Source organism: Lathamus discolor, unplaced genomic scaffold (assembly GCF_037157495.1).
Source record: "Lathamus discolor isolate bLatDis1 unplaced genomic scaffold, bLatDis1.hap1 Scaffold_76, whole genome shotgun sequence".
Taxonomy (NCBI): domain Eukaryota; kingdom Metazoa; phylum Chordata; class Aves; order Psittaciformes; family Psittacidae; genus Lathamus; species Lathamus discolor.
The window spans coordinates 166,414-183,642 of record NW_027069388.1 but is presented as its reverse complement, the minus strand read 5'-3'; the positions used below and the strand labels follow the sequence as shown (position 1 = coordinate 183,642).

The window sequence follows — 17,229 nt, the reverse complement described above, 5'->3', positions numbered from 1 at the left end:
GGTCCATGCAGGGGAGAGCTGCTGGCTTGGAGCACCCTGCTCCGGTCAAAGGTGTCCGTGCCCGAGGCAGGGGAAGGAGCTGGAGGAGCTTTCAGGCCTCTTCCATCCAAGGCATTCCAAGCTTCCATGAGTTCCTGGAGCAGAAGAGGCTCCCGGCGGGGCCGTGTCCGCTGCCGTGTCCTGAGCTGGCTTCCTCCCTGCGCACAGGAGGTGATCCGGGACTGGCAGCAGGCAGCCAGCAGCGTCCTGGTGGCCGTGGGGCAGCGCTTCATCAACAAGGTGATGGAGGAGGTGCTCACCAAGTTCCAGCCGGGAATCCTGCCCCACTACTTCGTCCTGCAGACCTTTGCCAACCTCTCCGTATCCAACGGTGAGCCAGGGCCCTGCCGCCCGCTCCCTGCTCCGGGGCTGCCGTGGTCCCGGTGGGCTCCGTGTGCTGAGCTCCCTCGTGCTTCTCCTCCTCTTCTCCTCCCAAGAGCTGGGCTTTGGGAAGGGGAAGGCTGGGCTGTGGGGCGCGGGTTCGGAAAGCGCTGCTCTTCCCGGGATGCTGCTGGGATCGCAGCCCTGGGCTGGGGCCGTGGGGCAGCCCCTCGTGTGGGGCAGCCCCTCGTGTGGGGCAGCCCCTCGTGTGGGGCAGCCCCTCGTGTAGGGCTCCTGGGGAGGAAGAGCAGCGCCGTGAGCACCTCTTGGCTCGTCTTGCCCTGGGCATTCCCTGAGAGCAGCTCCAGGGCCTGAAGGGGCTGCAGGGAGCCTGGAGAGGGGCTTGGGCCAAGGGAGGCAGGGATGGGATGGGGAGGGAGAGGGAAGAGGTGATGGGATCTTGGGGAGTTCTTCCCCATGAGGGTGCTGGGGCACTGGCAGGGGGTGAAGGGAGAAGTTGGGGATGCTCCATCCCTGGCAGTGCTCGAGGCCAGGTTGGACACAGGGGCTCGGAGCCCCCTGCTCCATTGGAAGGGGTCCCTGCCCATGGTTGGAGCTGGAGGAGCTTTCAGCTCCCTCCATCCCACCCCATCCCGTGCTTCTGCATCCCAGCCTGGGCTCTTGCCTCCAGCTGCCCCAGCAGGGCTCTCCGGGGCTGTTGGCATCTCCTGCCCGCACGGTGCTGGGATTCCCTGGGGCCCAGGGCCCTGCAGAGCAGCTCCTGCCCTTGTGTGGGCTCAATGAGCCTCTCCCGCTTCCCTCCCAGTGTTTGGAATGGTGCCTTTCCTCAACTCCATCCTCGGGACGATGCTGCCCATGCTGGGAATGGCCAAGCAGGACCACATGAAGTCTGTCTTCTGCTACGGTAAGGTTTTTGTGCCCTGATTTCGGATGCGCTGGGGGAAGCTTGTTCCTTGCCCTGGAGAAGGAGGGATTGTGCATGGCAATGGGGATGCTGGCTCAGAGGGATGCCTGGCTCCGGGAGTGCTGGGTTACCGGCTCTAGGTCACTGGGATCCAGCCAAGCCCTTCTCCAGCTCCTACCTGCTCCCAGTCGCTCCATTGCATAGCCCAGAGGGTGCTGGTGCCCTTCACTTCCTCCTCTGCCGAACGGGACAGGGATGCTCCGGAGCCATCCCGGCTCGGGCCGAGGTGACGCGATGGGGAGAGGGGGATGCGCTACAGGAGAGCCTCTCATCGCCCAGCCTGTCCCGTCGCTGCCGTGAGCCTGGCCCCTCGGCAAGCGTGATTCCTGCTGGCAATTGCAGGGAAGCCGGGATGTGCTGGGGCCGGCTCAGCTCTGGTCCAGATCACTTCTGGAATGGGGCCGTGTCGGGAGGTGACGCTTGTGAGGGCTGCAGGGATGCCAGAGGGAGCCCTCATGGCCCCCCCGCCTCCAGCCTGGCCTTCCTCAGAGGCTCAGCGCCGGAGGAGCGGCACCGGTGCGGATGGAAACCAGCGCCTGTGGTGCTGGGTGTCCCTCGGGCTCCGGCTGGAGCTGATTCACCAGCACCAGGCCATGGGGGGGGTGGTCCTGGTGGCCGGGGGCTTGGTCACTGCTGAGATGTGCGATGGGAGCATCCGCAGAGCCCCGGGGGCTCAGTGGTACCCAGGGAGGCAGCGCTGGCCCCGGGCTGCTGCTGCAGGGCCACTGGGGGAAAGGGCTGGGATCGGAGGGGTCGGGACAGGGGGGGACCTCCTGGGGCTCAACCAGGCCAAGGGCAAGGTCCTGGCCCTGGCTCGGGGCCATCCCAGCCCGGATCCAGCCTGGGGGAGAGGGGCTGGAGCCTGAGGAGCAGGACCGGGGGGGCTGGGGGGGGGAGAACCCCCCCATGTGCTGGGGGCACCCAGAGTGGGAGCAGCGGCGCAGGGTAGGGGGGATCCTGCCCCTCTGCTGCTGAAGGGGAGACCTGAGAGCAGCTCCAGGGCCTGAAGGGGCTGCAGGGAGCCTGGAGAGGGGCTTGGGCCAAGGGAGGCAGGGATGGGATGGGGAGGGAGAGGGAAGAGGTGATGGGATCTTGGGGAGTTCTTCCCCATGAGGGTGCTGGGGCACTGAAGGGGGTGAAGGGAGAAGTTGGGGATGCTCCATCCCTGGCAGTGCTCGAGGCCAGGTTGGACACAGGGGCTCGGAGCCCCCTGCTCCAGTGGAAGGGGTCCCTGCCCGTGGTTGGAGCTGGAGGGGCTTTCAGCTCCCTTCATCCCACCCCATTCCCTGGTTCTATGGACGTTGCCCGTTGCCCTGCACCCACCCGGCCTTGGGCTGGTGGAGGTCTCTTGGTGACGTTTCTGGTTGATGTTCTCACTCCTCAAGGCAAACTCCTCACAGAAGCTTGAGGGGACCTCGACCCAAACCAGGGCCTTTGCCCGCAGCCTGGAGATGGGGTGGGAATGGATGGAGTCCGGATGGGGTCCGGTTCCCCCCTTCCGGACGGTGCTGGTGCGAGCCGGGCGCCTTCTGCACCCCTCTGAGGTCCCTCGGTGCTGCCGGCTGCATCCCCAGCATCAGTCCCTGGTGCTCCATGACCCCGGCAGGACAGGGCCGTCCCCTCCAGCCCTGCCCATCGCCTGCGCTGTGGGGAGCAGGGTCCTGGCCCCATTGCGGGCAGCCCAGGAGCGGGGCTGAGCCCTGGCGGTGCTGCTGCTGCTGCTGCTGCTCTGCCGCAGGCAGGGCCCGGCTCAGGCTGTGCTGGTGCGGTGCCAGCAGGATGGAGCCGTGCGATGGGGATGATTTGGCTGCGGGAAGAGGTCAGGGAGTGACTCAGCACCTCGGAGCCGCCGGCTCCAAAGGGACTGGGGAGGGAGCGAGGCTGCTCCTGTGCCCTTCCTCCTCCTCCTCCTCCTCTGGGGGTGCTCATGTGGGTGCCCTGGGCCCGGTGACCCCCGTTGCTGATGTCTCCTCGAGCCCTTGGGCATCCTCAAGGGCTCTTTGGCTCCCCCGTCCCATCCAGGCTCTGGATCCCAGCTGGGACCATGGGTCCCGATGGAAGCTGTACCGGAGGCACCGGGCTCCTGCACCGTGTGCTGCTCCCCCGGTGCTCCTGTGGGGCCATCCCAGGAGCCGGAGAGGGGCCCCTGAGTCCCCCCACCCCGTGCTCCATGGTCCTGCTGGAGCCGGGCCTGGGCCCCATGAGCTCCAGCGGTGCCCCTGCCCCGAGCAGGATGCGATCCCCCCCGCTCCTGCATCACCCCGCATGGGTCCCGCTCTGGTGCTCGGTGCTGATGGGCTCTGGGTGCTGATGGCACCGCAGGGACCCTGCGAGCCCTGGGCTGCTTCCTGCAGAAAGGGCCCCGGCACCGGAGGGACCCGGAGCCGTCGGAGTGGGGCCAGGGGGGCTGGAGCGGCTCTGCCCTGGGGCCAGGCGGGGAGAGCTGGGGGGGGGCAGCCTGGGGAAGGGAAGGGTCCTGAAGGGCCCCATAGATCCCTGGAGAGCCCCATAGAGCCCTGGAGAGCCCCATAGACCCCTGGAGAGCCCCATCGAGCCCTGGAGAGCCCCATAGAGCCCTTGAGTGCCCCATAGAGCCCTGGAGAGCCCCATAGAGCCCTGGAGAGCCCCATGAAGCCCTGGAGAGCCCCATAGAGCCCTGGAGAGCCCCAGAGAGCCCCATCGAGCCCCAGAGAGCCGCATAGAGCCCTTGAGTGCCCCATAGAGCCCTGGAGAGCCCCATAGAGCCCTGGAGAGCCCCATAGAGCCCTGGAGAGCCCCATAGAGCCCTGGACAGCCCCATCGAGCCCTGGAGAGCCCCATCGAGCCCTGGAGAGCCCCATCGAGCCCTGCAGAGCCCCGTGAAGCCGCCTGCCAGGCAGAATCCCAGCCCGTCCCCATCCCTTGGGATGCTGCCTGCGGAGCTGCACGTCCAGCACGTGGTGCTGCTGAGGCTCCAGCACCCAGCGTGTGTGCTCGGGCTCTCCCCCCAGCTCTGCAGCACTTCAGTGAGAGCATCCAGGAGTACCTGGCGAACCTGGACAAGGCTCCGGACCCCACGGTCAGGAAGGACACGTTCTCCAACGAGATCTTCAGTGCCTACGAGGTGCTCTTCAACAGTTGGCTGCAGCACCGGGAGGCCAAGGTGATGGCCGGGGCGGTGGGGGGGGGTCTTTTACTCTGATGATGCCCTTGGAGCATCTCAGCTCTGCCCAGAGCAGCAGCAGCAGCTCCAGAGCCGCGGAGCCTCCATCCCGGCTCAGGACGGCGCTGGTGATGCTGAGCCTCTCCCGCAGCTGAGGCTGGCGGTGGTGGAGGCCGTGGGCCCCATGAGTCACCTCCTGCCCGGGGACAAGCTGGAGGAGCAGCTCCCGAAGCTCATCCCGGGCATCCTCGCGCTCTACAAGAAGCACACGGAGGCTTTCTACATATCCAAGGTGAGCTGGGGCGGGGGGGGGGGGGATCACATCCCTGCACCCGCTGCCATGGGGCGCGCTGTGGTCCAGGGGTGCAGGAGGGGCACCAAGCAGGGCTCTGCCCCCCGTCCCCGTCCCGAAGCAGTGGGTGGAAGCAGGAGCAACGAAGCAGACCCAGTCCTGACCTTCGAGTGGGTGCCCAGCACCTCGTGCCCTGCCCCTGCCCCGGCTGCAGCTCCCTCTTCCATGTGAGATTCCTGCTCCCTCCATCGTGATCCCTTGTGCTGCTCAGCCCAAGCCTTGGGAGGCTGCGCCCGGTGATGAGCAGGATGGAGCCAGCTGCTGCTGCCTCATGGGGCCGTGGGATGGGGTGGGATGAAGGGAGCTCAAAGCTGCTCCAGCTCCAACCACAGCCAGGGACCCCTTCCAATGGAGCAGGCGGCTCCGAGCCCCTGTGTCCAACCTGGCCTCGAGCACTGCCAGGGATGGAGCATCCCCAACTTCTCCCTTCACCCCCTGCCAGTGCCCCAGCACCCTCATGGGGAAGAACTCCCCAAGACCCCATCACCTCTTCCCTCTTCCTCCCCATCCCATCCCTGCTTCCCTTGGCCCAAGCTCCTCTCCAGGCTCCCTGCAGCCCCTTCAGGCCTTGGAGCTGCTCTGGGCTTTCCCCACTGTCCCCCCATAGCAGACGGATCCTGCCCCTATGGCAGGTTCCTGCTCCCACCCTCGCGCTGGTGTCCCATGGGGCTCAGCACCCTCTGCCCCCCCCCCCCCGGGGGCTCTTTCCTGACCCCCCCCCCGGTCTCTCTCTGAGCAGAGCCTGTGCCAGATCCTGGAGGCTTCCGTCAACATCGGCAGCCGCAGCCTGGACGTGCAGCTCGACCCCCTCCTGGGCACCCTGCACCCCCAGGTGAGGGCTGGCGGCCGGGGGGGGCCCCGGAGCCTGCCCGTGCGCTGCGGGGCTCGAGGCTGCCCCTGCCGCAGCCTGGGCTGGAGCCTGCTCCCTGCCTCTGCCCCCGGCTCTGTCCCCCTGGGGCTCCTGCGCTGCTCAGCTGAGGTGATCCCAGCTCCCAGGCTCTGGTATCCCCACATGGGTCCGATACAGCCGTGGAATGGGTTGGGTTGGCTGCAAGGGACCTCAAAGCTCATCTGATTGCACCCCCTGCTACAGGCAGGGACCCCTTCCACTGGAGCAGGGGGCTCCGAGCCCCTGTGTCCAACCTGGCCTCGAGCACTGCCAGGGATGGAGCATCCCCAACTTCTCCCTTCACCCCCTGCCAGTGCCCCAGCACCCTCATGGGGAAGAACTCCCCAAGATCCCATCACCTCTTCCCTCTTCCTCCCCATCCCATCCCTGCCTCCCTTGGCCCAAGCCCCTCTCCAGGCTCCCTGCAGCCCCTTCAGGCCCTGGAGCCGCTCTCAGGTCTCCCCTTCCCGCAGCAGAGGGGCAGGATCCCCCCTCCCTCTCTGGGTGCCCCCAGCCCTGGTGCTGTTTCGCTGCCCACAAGTATGGGTGTCCATGGCAGAGGTTGTCCTTCGAGCCCCCGCTCAGCCCAGGCGGTGCCTGCGAGCTGGGTACCACGATGGTGCCAGATGCAGGAGCCGCTGCTCCGTGATGGATGCTCAGGGCAGCTCGGGGGCCGTGGGTGCAGCCGCAGACCCAAGCGTCCCCTCCGCAGCCGCCGTTGTGCCCGCGGTGCTGGTGACCGCGGCCGTGTCCCCCCGCAGATCTGTGCTCCTGCAGACCCCGCCGTGCCGCTCGCGGTGAAGAACCACACCGAGGTCCTGCGGTGCTTCACCGTCCTGGGTAAGGGGGGGCCCAGGGCATGGCGGGTGCGTGGCACCCCATGGAGCTGCCGTGCTCCGCGGGGGCTCCTGCTCCTGCCCAAGGGGGTGTGCGTGGTGCAGGAGGGGTTGGGTCCCTCCGGCCTCGGCTGGCCTTGGGGGTACAGTGGACGTCTCCGAGCCATGATGGCAGGGGTGGGGGGCTGCTGTCCTGCTCCAGCCCATGGAACCGTGGAATGGGGTGGGATGAAGGGAGCTTAAAGCTCCCCCCAGCTCCAACCATTGGCAGGGACCCCTTCCACTGGAGCAGGGGGCTCCGAGCCCCTGGGTCCAACCTGGCCTCAAGCACTGCCAGGGATGGAGCATCCCCAACTTCTCCCTTCACCCCCTGCCAGTGCCCCAGCACCCTCATGGGGAAGAACTCCCCAAGATCCCATCACCTCTTCCCTCTTCCTCCCCATCCCATCCCTGCCTCCCTTGGCCCAAGCCCCTCTCCAGGCTCCCTGCAGCCCCTTCAGGCCCTGGAGCTGCTCTCAGGTCTCCCCTTCAGCAGCAGAGGGGCACGATCCCCCCTACCCTGTGCCGCTGCTCCCGCTCTGGGTGCCCCCAGCACACGGTGGGGGGGGTCCGCGCCGGGTCCTGGGGATCCTCTCCTTCCCCAGCACCCCAAGCCCGAACCTCGCATCCTCTGCCCGCTCCTGCAGCACCTCCAGGCTGCTCCTGCCTCCCTCCCATCCCCTCGCAATGCCCCCGGGTGCTGCTCCACTTTCCCCCCCCCCAGACGGGTTTATTTTTAACATTCCCCCTGCTTTGTCCAGGGCCCTTCTTGCAGGACCGGTTTTATCCTGCGGCTCCCGGGGGAATTGTGCTGGAAGCACCGGGGCAAAGCGCGGGGCCGGCTCCTCTCCAGGCCGAGAGCAGTGCCCTGGTGCTGGCCTCAGCACCCATGGGCTGGTGCTGAGTGTGGAACCATGGGGTCAGCCGGGGGAAAAGCCCTTTAAGCTCATCCAGTCCAACCCTTACCCCAGCCCTGCCAAGGCCACCCCTGCCCCATGGCACTGAGGGGGTGTGAGCACTCGCAGGGCCGGTGCCCGCAGCCCTGCCCTGGGCAGCCCCTTCCAATGCTGAGCACCCTCTGGGGCAGGAATTGTCCCTCAGCTCCATCTAAACCTGCCCTGGGGCAGCTTGAGGCCGGTTCCTCTTGTCCCATCCCTTGTTCCTTGGGAGCAGAGCCCAGCCCCTCCTGGCTCCATCCTCCTGTCAGGCACTTGTAGGGAGCCATCAGGTCCCCCCGGAGCCTTCTCTTCTCCATCTGAACCCCCCAGCTCCCTCAGCCCTTCCCCATCCCCGCTGTGCTCCAGGCCCTGCACCAGCCCCATTGCCCTTCTCTGGCCCCACTCCAGCCACGCAGCCCCACGGCATGCACGGACCCCCGGGGTGTCTCCACGTCGGGGTTCCTGTGCCTGCATCCCACACTTGAGTGCATCCCGGCTGACGTGTCCCTGCTGCTGCTGTCCCCTCCTGCAGCCTGCTCGTTCCCTGACCGTGTCCTGGCCTTTCTCCTCCCGAAGCTGGAGAGCAGCAATGAGAGGACCCGCGTGGGGACCCTGCTCATCATGAGGCAGATCATCAACAGCGCCCGTGAGTCCTGCCCGCTGCAGCGCCAGCGGTACCCAGCGCACGGCGGCACCGGGGGGGGCTTCCCCTCCCTCTGATGCATCCTGCTCCGTGAGCCCCTCGTTCCCTCATGGGGCTGGGAGTGGGGCGGGGGGAACAGTCCGGCTCGGAAGGGGTCAGGGACAAAGCCCTCCCTGCAGGGGAGGGGGAGTGTTGGGAGCAGCAGCTCTGTCCTTGGCAGCTCAAGAGGTGCTGGGCTTCAGAACCTGTCTTCACTGAGCTCCAGAGGCATGGGGTGGGATGAAGGGAGCTGAAAGCTCCTCCGGCTCCAACCACGGGCAGGGACCCCTTCCACTGGAGCAGGCGGCTCCGAGCCCCTGTGTCCAACCTGGCCTCGAGCACTGCCAGGGATGGAGCATCCCCAACTTCTCCCTTCACCCCCTGCCAGGGCCCCAGCACCCTCATGGGGATGAACTTCCCAAGATCCCATCTAACTGCCCTCTTCCTCCCCATCCCATCCCTGCCTCCCTTGGCCCAAGCCCCTCTCCAGGCTCCCTGCAGCCCCTTCAGGCCCTGGAGCTGCTCTCAGGTCTCCCCTTCAGGACCCTTCCCTTCCCCAGGCTGCCCCCCCCCAGCTCTCCCAGCCTGGCCCCAGGGCAGAGCCGCTCCAGCCCCATGGCCTCATCCGGACTCGCTCCAGGTCCCCCTGGTGCTGTTGGCCCAGGGCCTCCCCAGCTCCACCTTTGCCCCCAGCCCGAGGAGCACCCCGGTCGCTCCTCTCCACTCTCTCGTTTCTTCGCAGCCTCCCAGATGGAGATCAAAAAGCCCTTCATTCTTTCGTCTATGAAGCTCCCCCTGCAAGACAGCAGCAACAAGGTGAGCCGAGCCCCTCGCAGCCTCCTGTTCCATCCGTGCCGGATGCACCCATGGGTGCTGTGGCCGTGGGCTCCGCTCTGGTCCCTTTGCCCCTCAGTGCCTGGGTGCTGCTGGAGGTGTGGGTAGGAGCCTCCGTGACGTCCCCGTGGCCAAGGCGAGGGTGAGCTCGCCGGCTCACGGGCACTGTTGCCGCGCAGGTGAAGCGAGCCGTGGTGCAGGTGATCAGTGCCATGGCCCATCACGGATACCTGGAGCAGCCCGGCGGCGAGGCCATGGTGGAGTTCCTGGTCCGGCAGTGCGCCCTGGCCTCGGAGGGGGTGCGTGCACTGGTGGGGGGGGGGCTCCGGGAGGAAGCCGGGATGGGGCAGGACATGGAGCGAGGCCGGGGGAGGCCCTGGAGAAGGGAAGGGTCCTGAAGGGGAGACCTGAGAGCAGCTCCAGGGCCTGAAGGGGCTGCAGGGAGCCTGGAGAGGGGCTTGGGCCAAGGGAGGCAGGGATGGGATGGGGAGGAAGAGGGAAGAGGTGATGGGGTCTTGGGGAGTTCTTCCCCATGAGGGTGGTGAGTTCCTGCCTCTAGAGCAAGGGGGAGCTGGGAGAAACCTTAGGACCAGGAGAGCTGCCATTGGGATAGCTGCATCCCTGCATCCGAAGGATGCCGGCCAGGGCTGGGGGGGCTGCACTGCCCAGACCCCCACCTCCTGCCGGCTCCGTGCCCTCCATGTAACCAGGCTGGGTCGAGCTGCTGCCCTCCAGTGCAGGTAACTCCCTGAAGTGGGGCGTTTGGCTCCCTCCAGCCCCACTTGTCCGTGAGGACCGCAGCCGCATGGGCACAACCAGAGCCCCTTTGGGCTCATCCCAAGTGGTTTCCCCCAAGGAGGAGCAGGGCCATGGGCTGGGCTGCGGGAGCTCCGTGGAGCACGTGCTGGAGATGGGCCCTCCGGAATGCGCCCGTTCCATCGTGTGCTGTTGCCATCCATAACCCCCTGAGAGTCCCGGGCCTCGCCAGAGCTGCTCCCAGCCCTGCGGCAGCGCCCGCATTGACCTCGGCTTTCTCTCTCCTCCAGCAGCCCAAGAAGCAGGCGCCGGATACCGAGGACCTCACCAGTGACAGCGTCCAGAGCATCAGCATCAACACCCTCTTCCTCCTCAGCACCACTGTGGACAGGATGAACAACGTGAGTCTGCTCAGTCCTTGACACCTCGGGGCTGGCCCCAGGGCCACGGGGGGACAGGGAGAGTGGTGCTGTCACCGTCCCCATCCCATGGGGAGCAGGGCAGGGGTTGGGGTTGGGAAGTGCTGTTCCCAAGGACCTGTGTGTCCCATCCCCGTGAGCTGCTCTGAGGCTGGAGCATGGCCGTGCTGGAGGTCCTCAGCTCAGGATGGATGTGGAGCTCTTGGAGCAGGACCAGAAGAGGAACACGGGAATGGTCCAAGGGATGGAGCACGTCTGGTGTGGAGCTGGGCTGGGAGAGCTGGGCTGGGGCAGCCTGGAGAGGAGAAGGCTCCTGAAGGGGAGACCTGAGAGCAGCTCCAGTGCCTGAAGGGGCTGCGGGGAGCCTGGAGAGGGACTTGGGACCAGATGGGATGAGGAGGAATGGCTCCGGCTGGAAGAGGGCAGTTAGATGGGATCTTGGGGAGTTCATCCCCATGAGGGTGCTGGGACGCTGGAATGGGTTGAAGGGAGAAGCTGGGGCTGCCCCATCCCTGGCAGTGCTCAAGGCCAGGTTGGACACAGGGGCTCGGAGCCCCCTGCTCCAGGGGAAGGGGTCCCTGCCCGTGGTTGGAGCTCCATGAGCTTTAAGCTCCCTTCAACCCAACCCGTTCCGGGGTTCAATGGAAGGGAACCGGCTGGGGCCGGAGCTCCGGCGCTGCTGGAGCTGAGCCCAGGCTGTGGAGTCCTCCCCTTGCAGAGCAGCACTCGAGAAGGGGGCTCAGAGATTCCCCCCTCACCAGAAGCCCCTTGAACCCCCCCCCATCTCCTGCTGCTCTCCCTCTCGGTCCCATTCCCCAGTGCAGGGTCTCCCTGGCACCGCCGGGCTCTTGCTGCGTGTCCGTGGGTGCCCCATTGCCCTGGTTGTCCCCTCAGGTGCTGTGGCCGTACCTGCTGGAGTTTGTCACCCCCATCCAGTTCACCAACGCCCTGACCCCGCTCTGCAGGAGCCTCATGTACCTGGCCATGAAGAAGGAAGAGGAGGGGGAAAACGCTTCCCTGATCCGCTACGAGGGGAACGGTCAGCGTCTGGGATGCGTCCACGCAGGGGTGGTCACATCCTGCCCGGTGCCAGGGGCCTTCTGATGCCTTTTCCCTTCTCTTTGCAGCAAACCTGCCCTCGCCCTACGCTCTGACAACGCGGCTGCTGGTGAGCGGCTGCAGGCGGAGCCGTTCCTTATCCTGGGCGCGAGGTCCTTCTCGGCAGTGAGAGCCATCCATCCCTGGTCCCACATGGACCGGGAGGAGCCTCGGGGGCTGCAGGGAGGGACAGCAGGGATGCGGGTGCTTGCTTTGGGGGCTCTGCCTTCCATACACGCTCTCTTCATCAGGGACTGCCCCTCTTCATCAGGGGCTGTAGGGGCAGGCCAAGGGGTGATGGGTTCAGACTGAAACAGGAGGATTTAGGTTGGATATAGGGAAGAAACTCTTCACTTTGAGGGTGCTGGGAAGCTGGAAGGGGTTGAAGGCAGAGGCTGGGGCTGCCCCATCCCTGGCAGTGCTCGAGGCCAGGTTGGATGGAGCTCGGAGCCCCCTGCTCCAGTGGCAGGGGCTGGAGCTGGAGGAGCTTTCAGCTCCCTTCATCCCAACCCATCCCGTGCCCCCCCCCCGGTTCCCGGTCCCCTTCCCTGTGTTTCGTTCCCCCCTCCCTGCTCTGAGCCTTTGTCCCATCGCATCCCCCCAGGTTGTGTCCTCGCAGCCCCACGCAGGCGCCTGCCGGGGGGCGGCCGCCCTGCGCCTGCTCCACGTCCTGCACGGCAGCGTCCACCCCTCGCTGGGCCCGCTCTGGAGCAAGAGGGTCCCCGTCCTGGTGGAGCACATCGAAGGTGGGAAGGAGCCTCTGCTCGGGGGCACCATCCCCGGCCTGTGCCTGGGTGCTCAGGGGGTGCAGCCCCCCCCTGCCTGCTGGCCCTGGGTGCATCCCAGCTCTTGGAGGTGCTGATTCCTGCTTTAACACCCTGGTGCCGTCCTTCCTGCCGGGAATGCTGCTGTGTCACAAGGGGCTGCCCCTGCCGTGCCAAGCAGAGGCCGCACACGTTTGGGGAAGGGGCTGCCCGTGCCGTGTGCGATGAGGATGAGCAACCAGTGTGTTAAATGTGCTTCCTCCTAGAGAACACGGAGCAGGCCCTGTCCCAGAAGGAATGGGAGGAGAAGCTGCTGCTGGTAAGGTCCCTGTGCTGGGGTGGCACTGGGAGGGTGGCAGCACCCAGCTCCGAGCAGCGTGGGGCAGGAATGGAGCCTCAGCCACCGCAGCCGCGGTGATGGATGGTCCCTGCCATGGCGCTGCCCTCACCGCAGGGTCCGAGCAGGTTAAACCAAGCCCTCACTTGTCCGGGACCAGCGGCTCCAGGAGCTGCTGGGTCCCTGGGGTCCCCCCGCTTGGTTCAGAGCCTGAACTGAGCCATGGGGCAGCGACCGGCACCGGGCAGGCTCCGGCTGCTCCTGTGCTGATGGAGGTGCTGCTGCGGCACAGATCCCCCATGAGCCGGGGGGAAGAGGCTCATTGCTGGAGCAGGGGGGCACGGCCGGGCCCGGCAGGGCTGCTCCGGGCTGGGGGCTGCTGGGGTGGACGCCTGCTCCGGGCAGCTCTGACTCCACATCCCTGAGCTTCGCTCCCTGCAACTGCCTGAAAGGAGCCCGGAGGGGCTGGGCTCTGCTCCCAAGGGATGGGACGAGAGGAACCGGCCTCAAGCTGCCCCAGGGCAGGGTCAGATGGAGCTGAGGGACAGTTCCTGCCCCAGAGGGTGCTCAGCATTGGAAGGGGCTGCCCAGGGCAGGGCTGCGGGCACCGGCCCTGCGAGTGCTCACACCCCCTCAGTGCCATGGGGCAGGGGAGGCCTTGGCAGGGCTGGGGTAAGGGTTGGACTGGGTGAGCTCAAAGGGCTTTTCCACGCTGGTTGATTCCATGATTCATTTCTTGTGCTGCTTCCCTGCGGGGCTGGGTCCGGCTCTTTGGGACACCGGGATCTGACGTTCTTCCTCGCGCAGTTCCTGCAGGAGACGCTGGCGGCCGTTGCTGACAGTGCCTGGGTTGGCCAGTTTGTGGTGGAGATGTGCCGGCAGCTCAGCAGCTACAACGGCTTCCCCACGGAGAAGGTGAGAGCAGGCCGGTGATGGGTTGGCATCAGCAGGGGCGGAGGTGGTCCAGCCCCTGGGGCTCGCCAGCAGCATCATTCTGCACACGGCGTGGTGCTGGGAAGAGGCATTGCCACCGTGTCCACCAGCTCCTGCCTGTACCAGCCCCAGGGCGGCAGCGGGGCCGGGGCAGGGATTGTGCCCCTGCACCGGGCACTGGGGAGGCCGCAGCTCGGATCCTGTGCTCAGCTCCGGGCCCCTCACTGCAAGAGAGACATTGAGGGGCTGGAGCGGGGCCAGAGAAGGGCAATGGGGCTGGTGCAGGGCCTGGAGCACAGCGGGGATGGGGAAGGGCTGAGGGAGCTGGGGGGTTCAGATGGAGAAGAGAAGGCTCAGGAGGGACCTGGTCGCTCCCTACAAGTGCCTGACAGGAGGATGGAGCCAGGAGGGGCTGGGCTCTGCTCCCAAGGAACAAGGGATGGGACGAGAGGAACCGGCCTCAAGCTGCACCAGGGCAGGTTTAGATGGAGTTTAGGGACACTTCATCCACCCGAAGGGTGGTCGAGGGCTGGAACCAGGGAAGTGGTGGAGTAACCACCCCCGGGGCGGTCTAAAACCCGTGTAGCCGAAGCCCTCCGTGCCAGGGGTTAGTGGTGGCCGTGGCAGTGCTGGGCAGTGGTTGGAGCTGATCCCAACCCAGCTGATGCCATGACTGTGACTCCGTGTGCAGCTCCTGCCCTCTTGCTCCGAGCATCCCGGCTGGCTGCAGCCGGGCTCTGTCCTTCAGCTCTGCCTCAGGGCTCTGGGAGGGGGAGCCTGGCTGGGAGCAGCTCTCCCTGCCCAGGGCCCAGCGCCCTCGGGAATGGTGATGTTCCTCTTGCTCTTCCAGAACTTCCTCTACAAATGCATTGGGACAACGCTCGGGGCCTGCACCAGCAAGGACCTCGTCCAAAAGCAGCTCCAGGAGCTCCTGGAAACAGCCAGATACCACGAGGAGGCAGAAAGGGAGGTGAGGACTTGTGCCGCGCATCCCAAGGCTCATCCTGATGGAGCAGCGGAGCGGCGCTGCCCTGCTGCCCTGTCCTCGAGCTGTGCCAGGAGGGGGATAGGTGGGATGTTGGGAGCAGTTTGTTCCCCAGAAGGGCTGGCAAGCACTGGACCAGGCTGCCCAGGGCAGTGCTGGGGTGCCCACAGCTTAATCATAGAACCCCAGACTGGTTTGGGTTGGGAGGGACATCAAAGCTCATCGAGCTCCAACCACGGGCAGGGACCCCTTGCACTGGAGCAGGGGGTTCCAACCCCTGTGTCCGACCTGGCCTTGAGCACTGCCAGGGATGGAGCAGCCCCAGCTCCTCTGGGCACCCTGTGCCAGCGCCTCAGCACCCTCCCAGGGAAGAGCTTCCTGATATCCCACCTCAGTCTCCCCTCTGGCGGGTCCAAGCCATTCCCAATGTCCTCTCAGGTCTCCTGCTTGTGGAGCAGCACTTCCCTCACTGCCAGCTCCTCACCCTGGAGCTGGGGTCGGGCTCGAGCTCCTCCTGCCCATCCTCATATCCAGCTCCACTCCCTTGGCTGCCTCCAGCTCAGCCAAGCCCCGTTCCTCTGGAACCCGGAGCTGATGGTCCCTGGCTTGGCTCTGCTCAGGGGCTGCTCCTGAATAAGCTCCTTGTGGAGTTTCAGCCCCGCGCATGGGACCTGCTGGGGCTGCAGCCTGAGGCAGGACCTGCTGAGCCCCTTTGCTCTTCCCTCCAGCTCAACCAGCTCCTGCCTCCTGCAGTGGAGCTGATGGGTGTGCTCCATAGCTCCTGTGCTGGGTGTGCTCCATAGCTCCTGTGCTGGGTGTGCTCCATAACTCCTGTGCTGGGTGTGCTCCATAGCTCCTGTGCTGGGTGTGCTCCATAGCTCCCGTGCTGGGTGTGCTCCATAGCTCCTGTGCTGGGTGTGCTCCATAGCTCCTGTGCTCTGTGTGCTCCATAGCTCCTGTGCTGGGTGTGCTCCATAGCTCCTGTGCTGGTTGTGCTCCATAGCTCCAGTGCTGGGTGTGCTCCATAGCTCCTGTGCTGGGTGTGCTTCATAGCTCCCGTGCTGGGTGTGCTCCATAGCTCCTGTGCTCTGTGTGCTGCATTGTGCCCATAGTTCCTGTGCTGCCCTAGAGCCAGGTCCCATCCTGTTGCCCAGGCAGGGACAGCTCTGTTGTTCCTGCAGTCCCCCAGGGGTGATTCTGGTGGTGGCATTGCTACAGCTGGACATGGAACCAGTGATCCTGGGCATGGAAGCAATGGTCCTGGGCATGGAACCAATGGTCCTGGGCATGGAACCAAGATCCAGGCTCTTGGAGCATCAGCTGGGGTTGGGCCTTAGCAGCTTCCTGCTGATGTGTTTGCTCTGCCTCCGCCAGGGCCTTGCCTCCTGCTTTGGGATATGTGCCATAAACCACCTGGAGGAGACCTTGGCCAAGCTGGAGGAGTTCGTCCGGTCCGATGTCTTCAAGAAGTCCGTGGGGCTTTTCAGTATCTTCAAGGTAAGAGGCCAAGGGGAGCTGACCCGCAGCTAAAGGCTCCTGCGGGATGCTTTGGGTCGAGCCTGTGCTGAGTGTTCCTTTTCCTGCCTCGGGCACTTGGCATGGAGCTGGGATACCCTCGAGCTGCTCTTGGCATCGGAGGCTGCTCAGCTTTAGCTCCTCAGTGATGGTTTCATGCCCCAGGCAGTGGCAGCAAAGCCTTTCCTCCGCTCCTGACCCAAGGCAGGGGTTTCATTCCTGGTCTATGGGGTGGGATGTTTGAGGGCAGGATTCGTGCTGTGCGGACCCTGGTGCTGACCCAGCAGTTAACCTGATGCTGTTACCCAGCAGTTAACCTGGTGCTGACCCAGCAGTTAACCTGATGCTGTTACCCAGCAGTTAACCTGGTGCTGACCCAGCAGTTAACCCGGTGCTGTTACCCAGCAGTTAACCCGGTGCTGTTACCCATCAGTTAACCTGGTGCTGTTACCCAGCAGTTAACCTGATGCTGTTACCCAGCAGTTAACCTGGTACTGACCCAGCAGTTAACCTGGTACTGACCCAGCAGTTAACCTGGTGCTGACCCAGCAGTTAACCTGGTGCTGTTACCCAGCAGTTAACCTGGTACTGACCCAGCAGTTAACCCGGTGCTGTTACCCAGCAGTTAACCTGGTACTGACCCAGCAGTTAACCCGGTGCTGTTACCCATCAGTTAACCTGATGCTGTTACCCAGCAGTTAACCTGGTACTCACCCTCTTGGTGAACCTGGCCAGGGTTAACTTGGCCATTCCTGGGGCTCCCGTGCTCCCCTGCGGTCTCTCCCCGGTAGCCCTCGATGGCAACCAGGGCCCGTGCCTGTGGGATGGGAAGCCAAGATCCCCAATGCCTTGGAGGGGCCCTGTCCTATGGGACCACGTCCCTGGCTCCGCCGGGCCGTGCCGGCAGCCCCGGGAGCAGCACGGAGAGACCTTGGCAGCCGCCGTGCCCCCATGGCTCTCCCGTGCCCTGGCAGGACCGCAGCGACAACGACGTGGAGAAGATGAAGAGCACCCTCATCCTGTGCTATGGCTACGTGGCCGCCTGCGCGCCCAAGGAGCTGGTGCTCTCCAGGATGGAAGCGGACATCCTGAAGAACATCTTCCAGTACTTTAACACCAAGGTGAGCTGCTGGGGCAGCCCGGCTTCCCCCCCTCAACCCCCAGAGCCCCAGGGCAGGGAGCTTCACGTTCCAGTGCTAACGTGTCTCCTTCTTTCCACTTGTTCAGGTTCTGGGAATTAAAGTAGAAACCAAGGTACAGTGTGAGGCGCTGAATGAGCTCCTCTCTGCCCTGTCCTGCTCCTCTGCCTGCCTCTTGCCCTGCCTTTCCTTGAGGGCAGCCCCGTGCTGCGCTCACAGCAGTGCT

At 65.5% G+C, this 17,229-nt stretch overlaps 1 protein-coding gene across 2 annotated transcripts in view; it reads left to right on the top strand.

The window, feature by feature from the left end:
* Positions 1-17,229, top strand: part of LOC136006867 (maestro heat-like repeat-containing protein family member 1) — a 56,178-nt gene that overhangs the window by 5,121 nt on the left and 33,828 nt on the right. The window contains exons 5-23 of one of the 2 annotated variants that reach the window (XM_065664907.1): positions 208-370; positions 1,187-1,285; positions 4,336-4,487; positions 4,639-4,779; positions 5,579-5,671; positions 6,490-6,568; positions 8,074-8,187; positions 8,966-9,039; positions 9,237-9,356; positions 10,104-10,214; positions 11,127-11,271; positions 11,360-11,400; positions 11,935-12,076; positions 12,361-12,413; positions 13,239-13,346; positions 14,215-14,334; positions 15,724-15,846; positions 16,839-16,985; positions 17,092-17,118. In XM_065664907.1, the coding sequence (XP_065520979.1) occupies positions 208-370; positions 1,187-1,285; positions 4,336-4,487; positions 4,639-4,779; positions 5,579-5,671; positions 6,490-6,568; positions 8,074-8,187; positions 8,966-9,039; positions 9,237-9,356; positions 10,104-10,214; positions 11,127-11,271; positions 11,360-11,400; positions 11,935-12,076; positions 12,361-12,413; positions 13,239-13,346; positions 14,215-14,334; positions 15,724-15,846; positions 16,839-16,985; positions 17,092-17,118 (2,052 nt within the window). Of the gene's footprint in view, positions 1-207; positions 371-1,186; positions 1,286-4,335; positions 4,488-4,638; positions 4,780-5,578; positions 5,672-6,489; positions 6,569-8,073; positions 8,188-8,965; positions 9,040-9,236; positions 9,357-10,103; positions 10,215-11,126; positions 11,272-11,359; positions 11,401-11,934; positions 12,077-12,360; positions 12,414-13,238; positions 13,347-14,214; positions 14,335-15,723; positions 15,847-16,838; positions 16,986-17,091; positions 17,119-17,229 lie in introns of those variants that run through there. The other variant, XM_065664906.1, reaches the window with a different exon arrangement.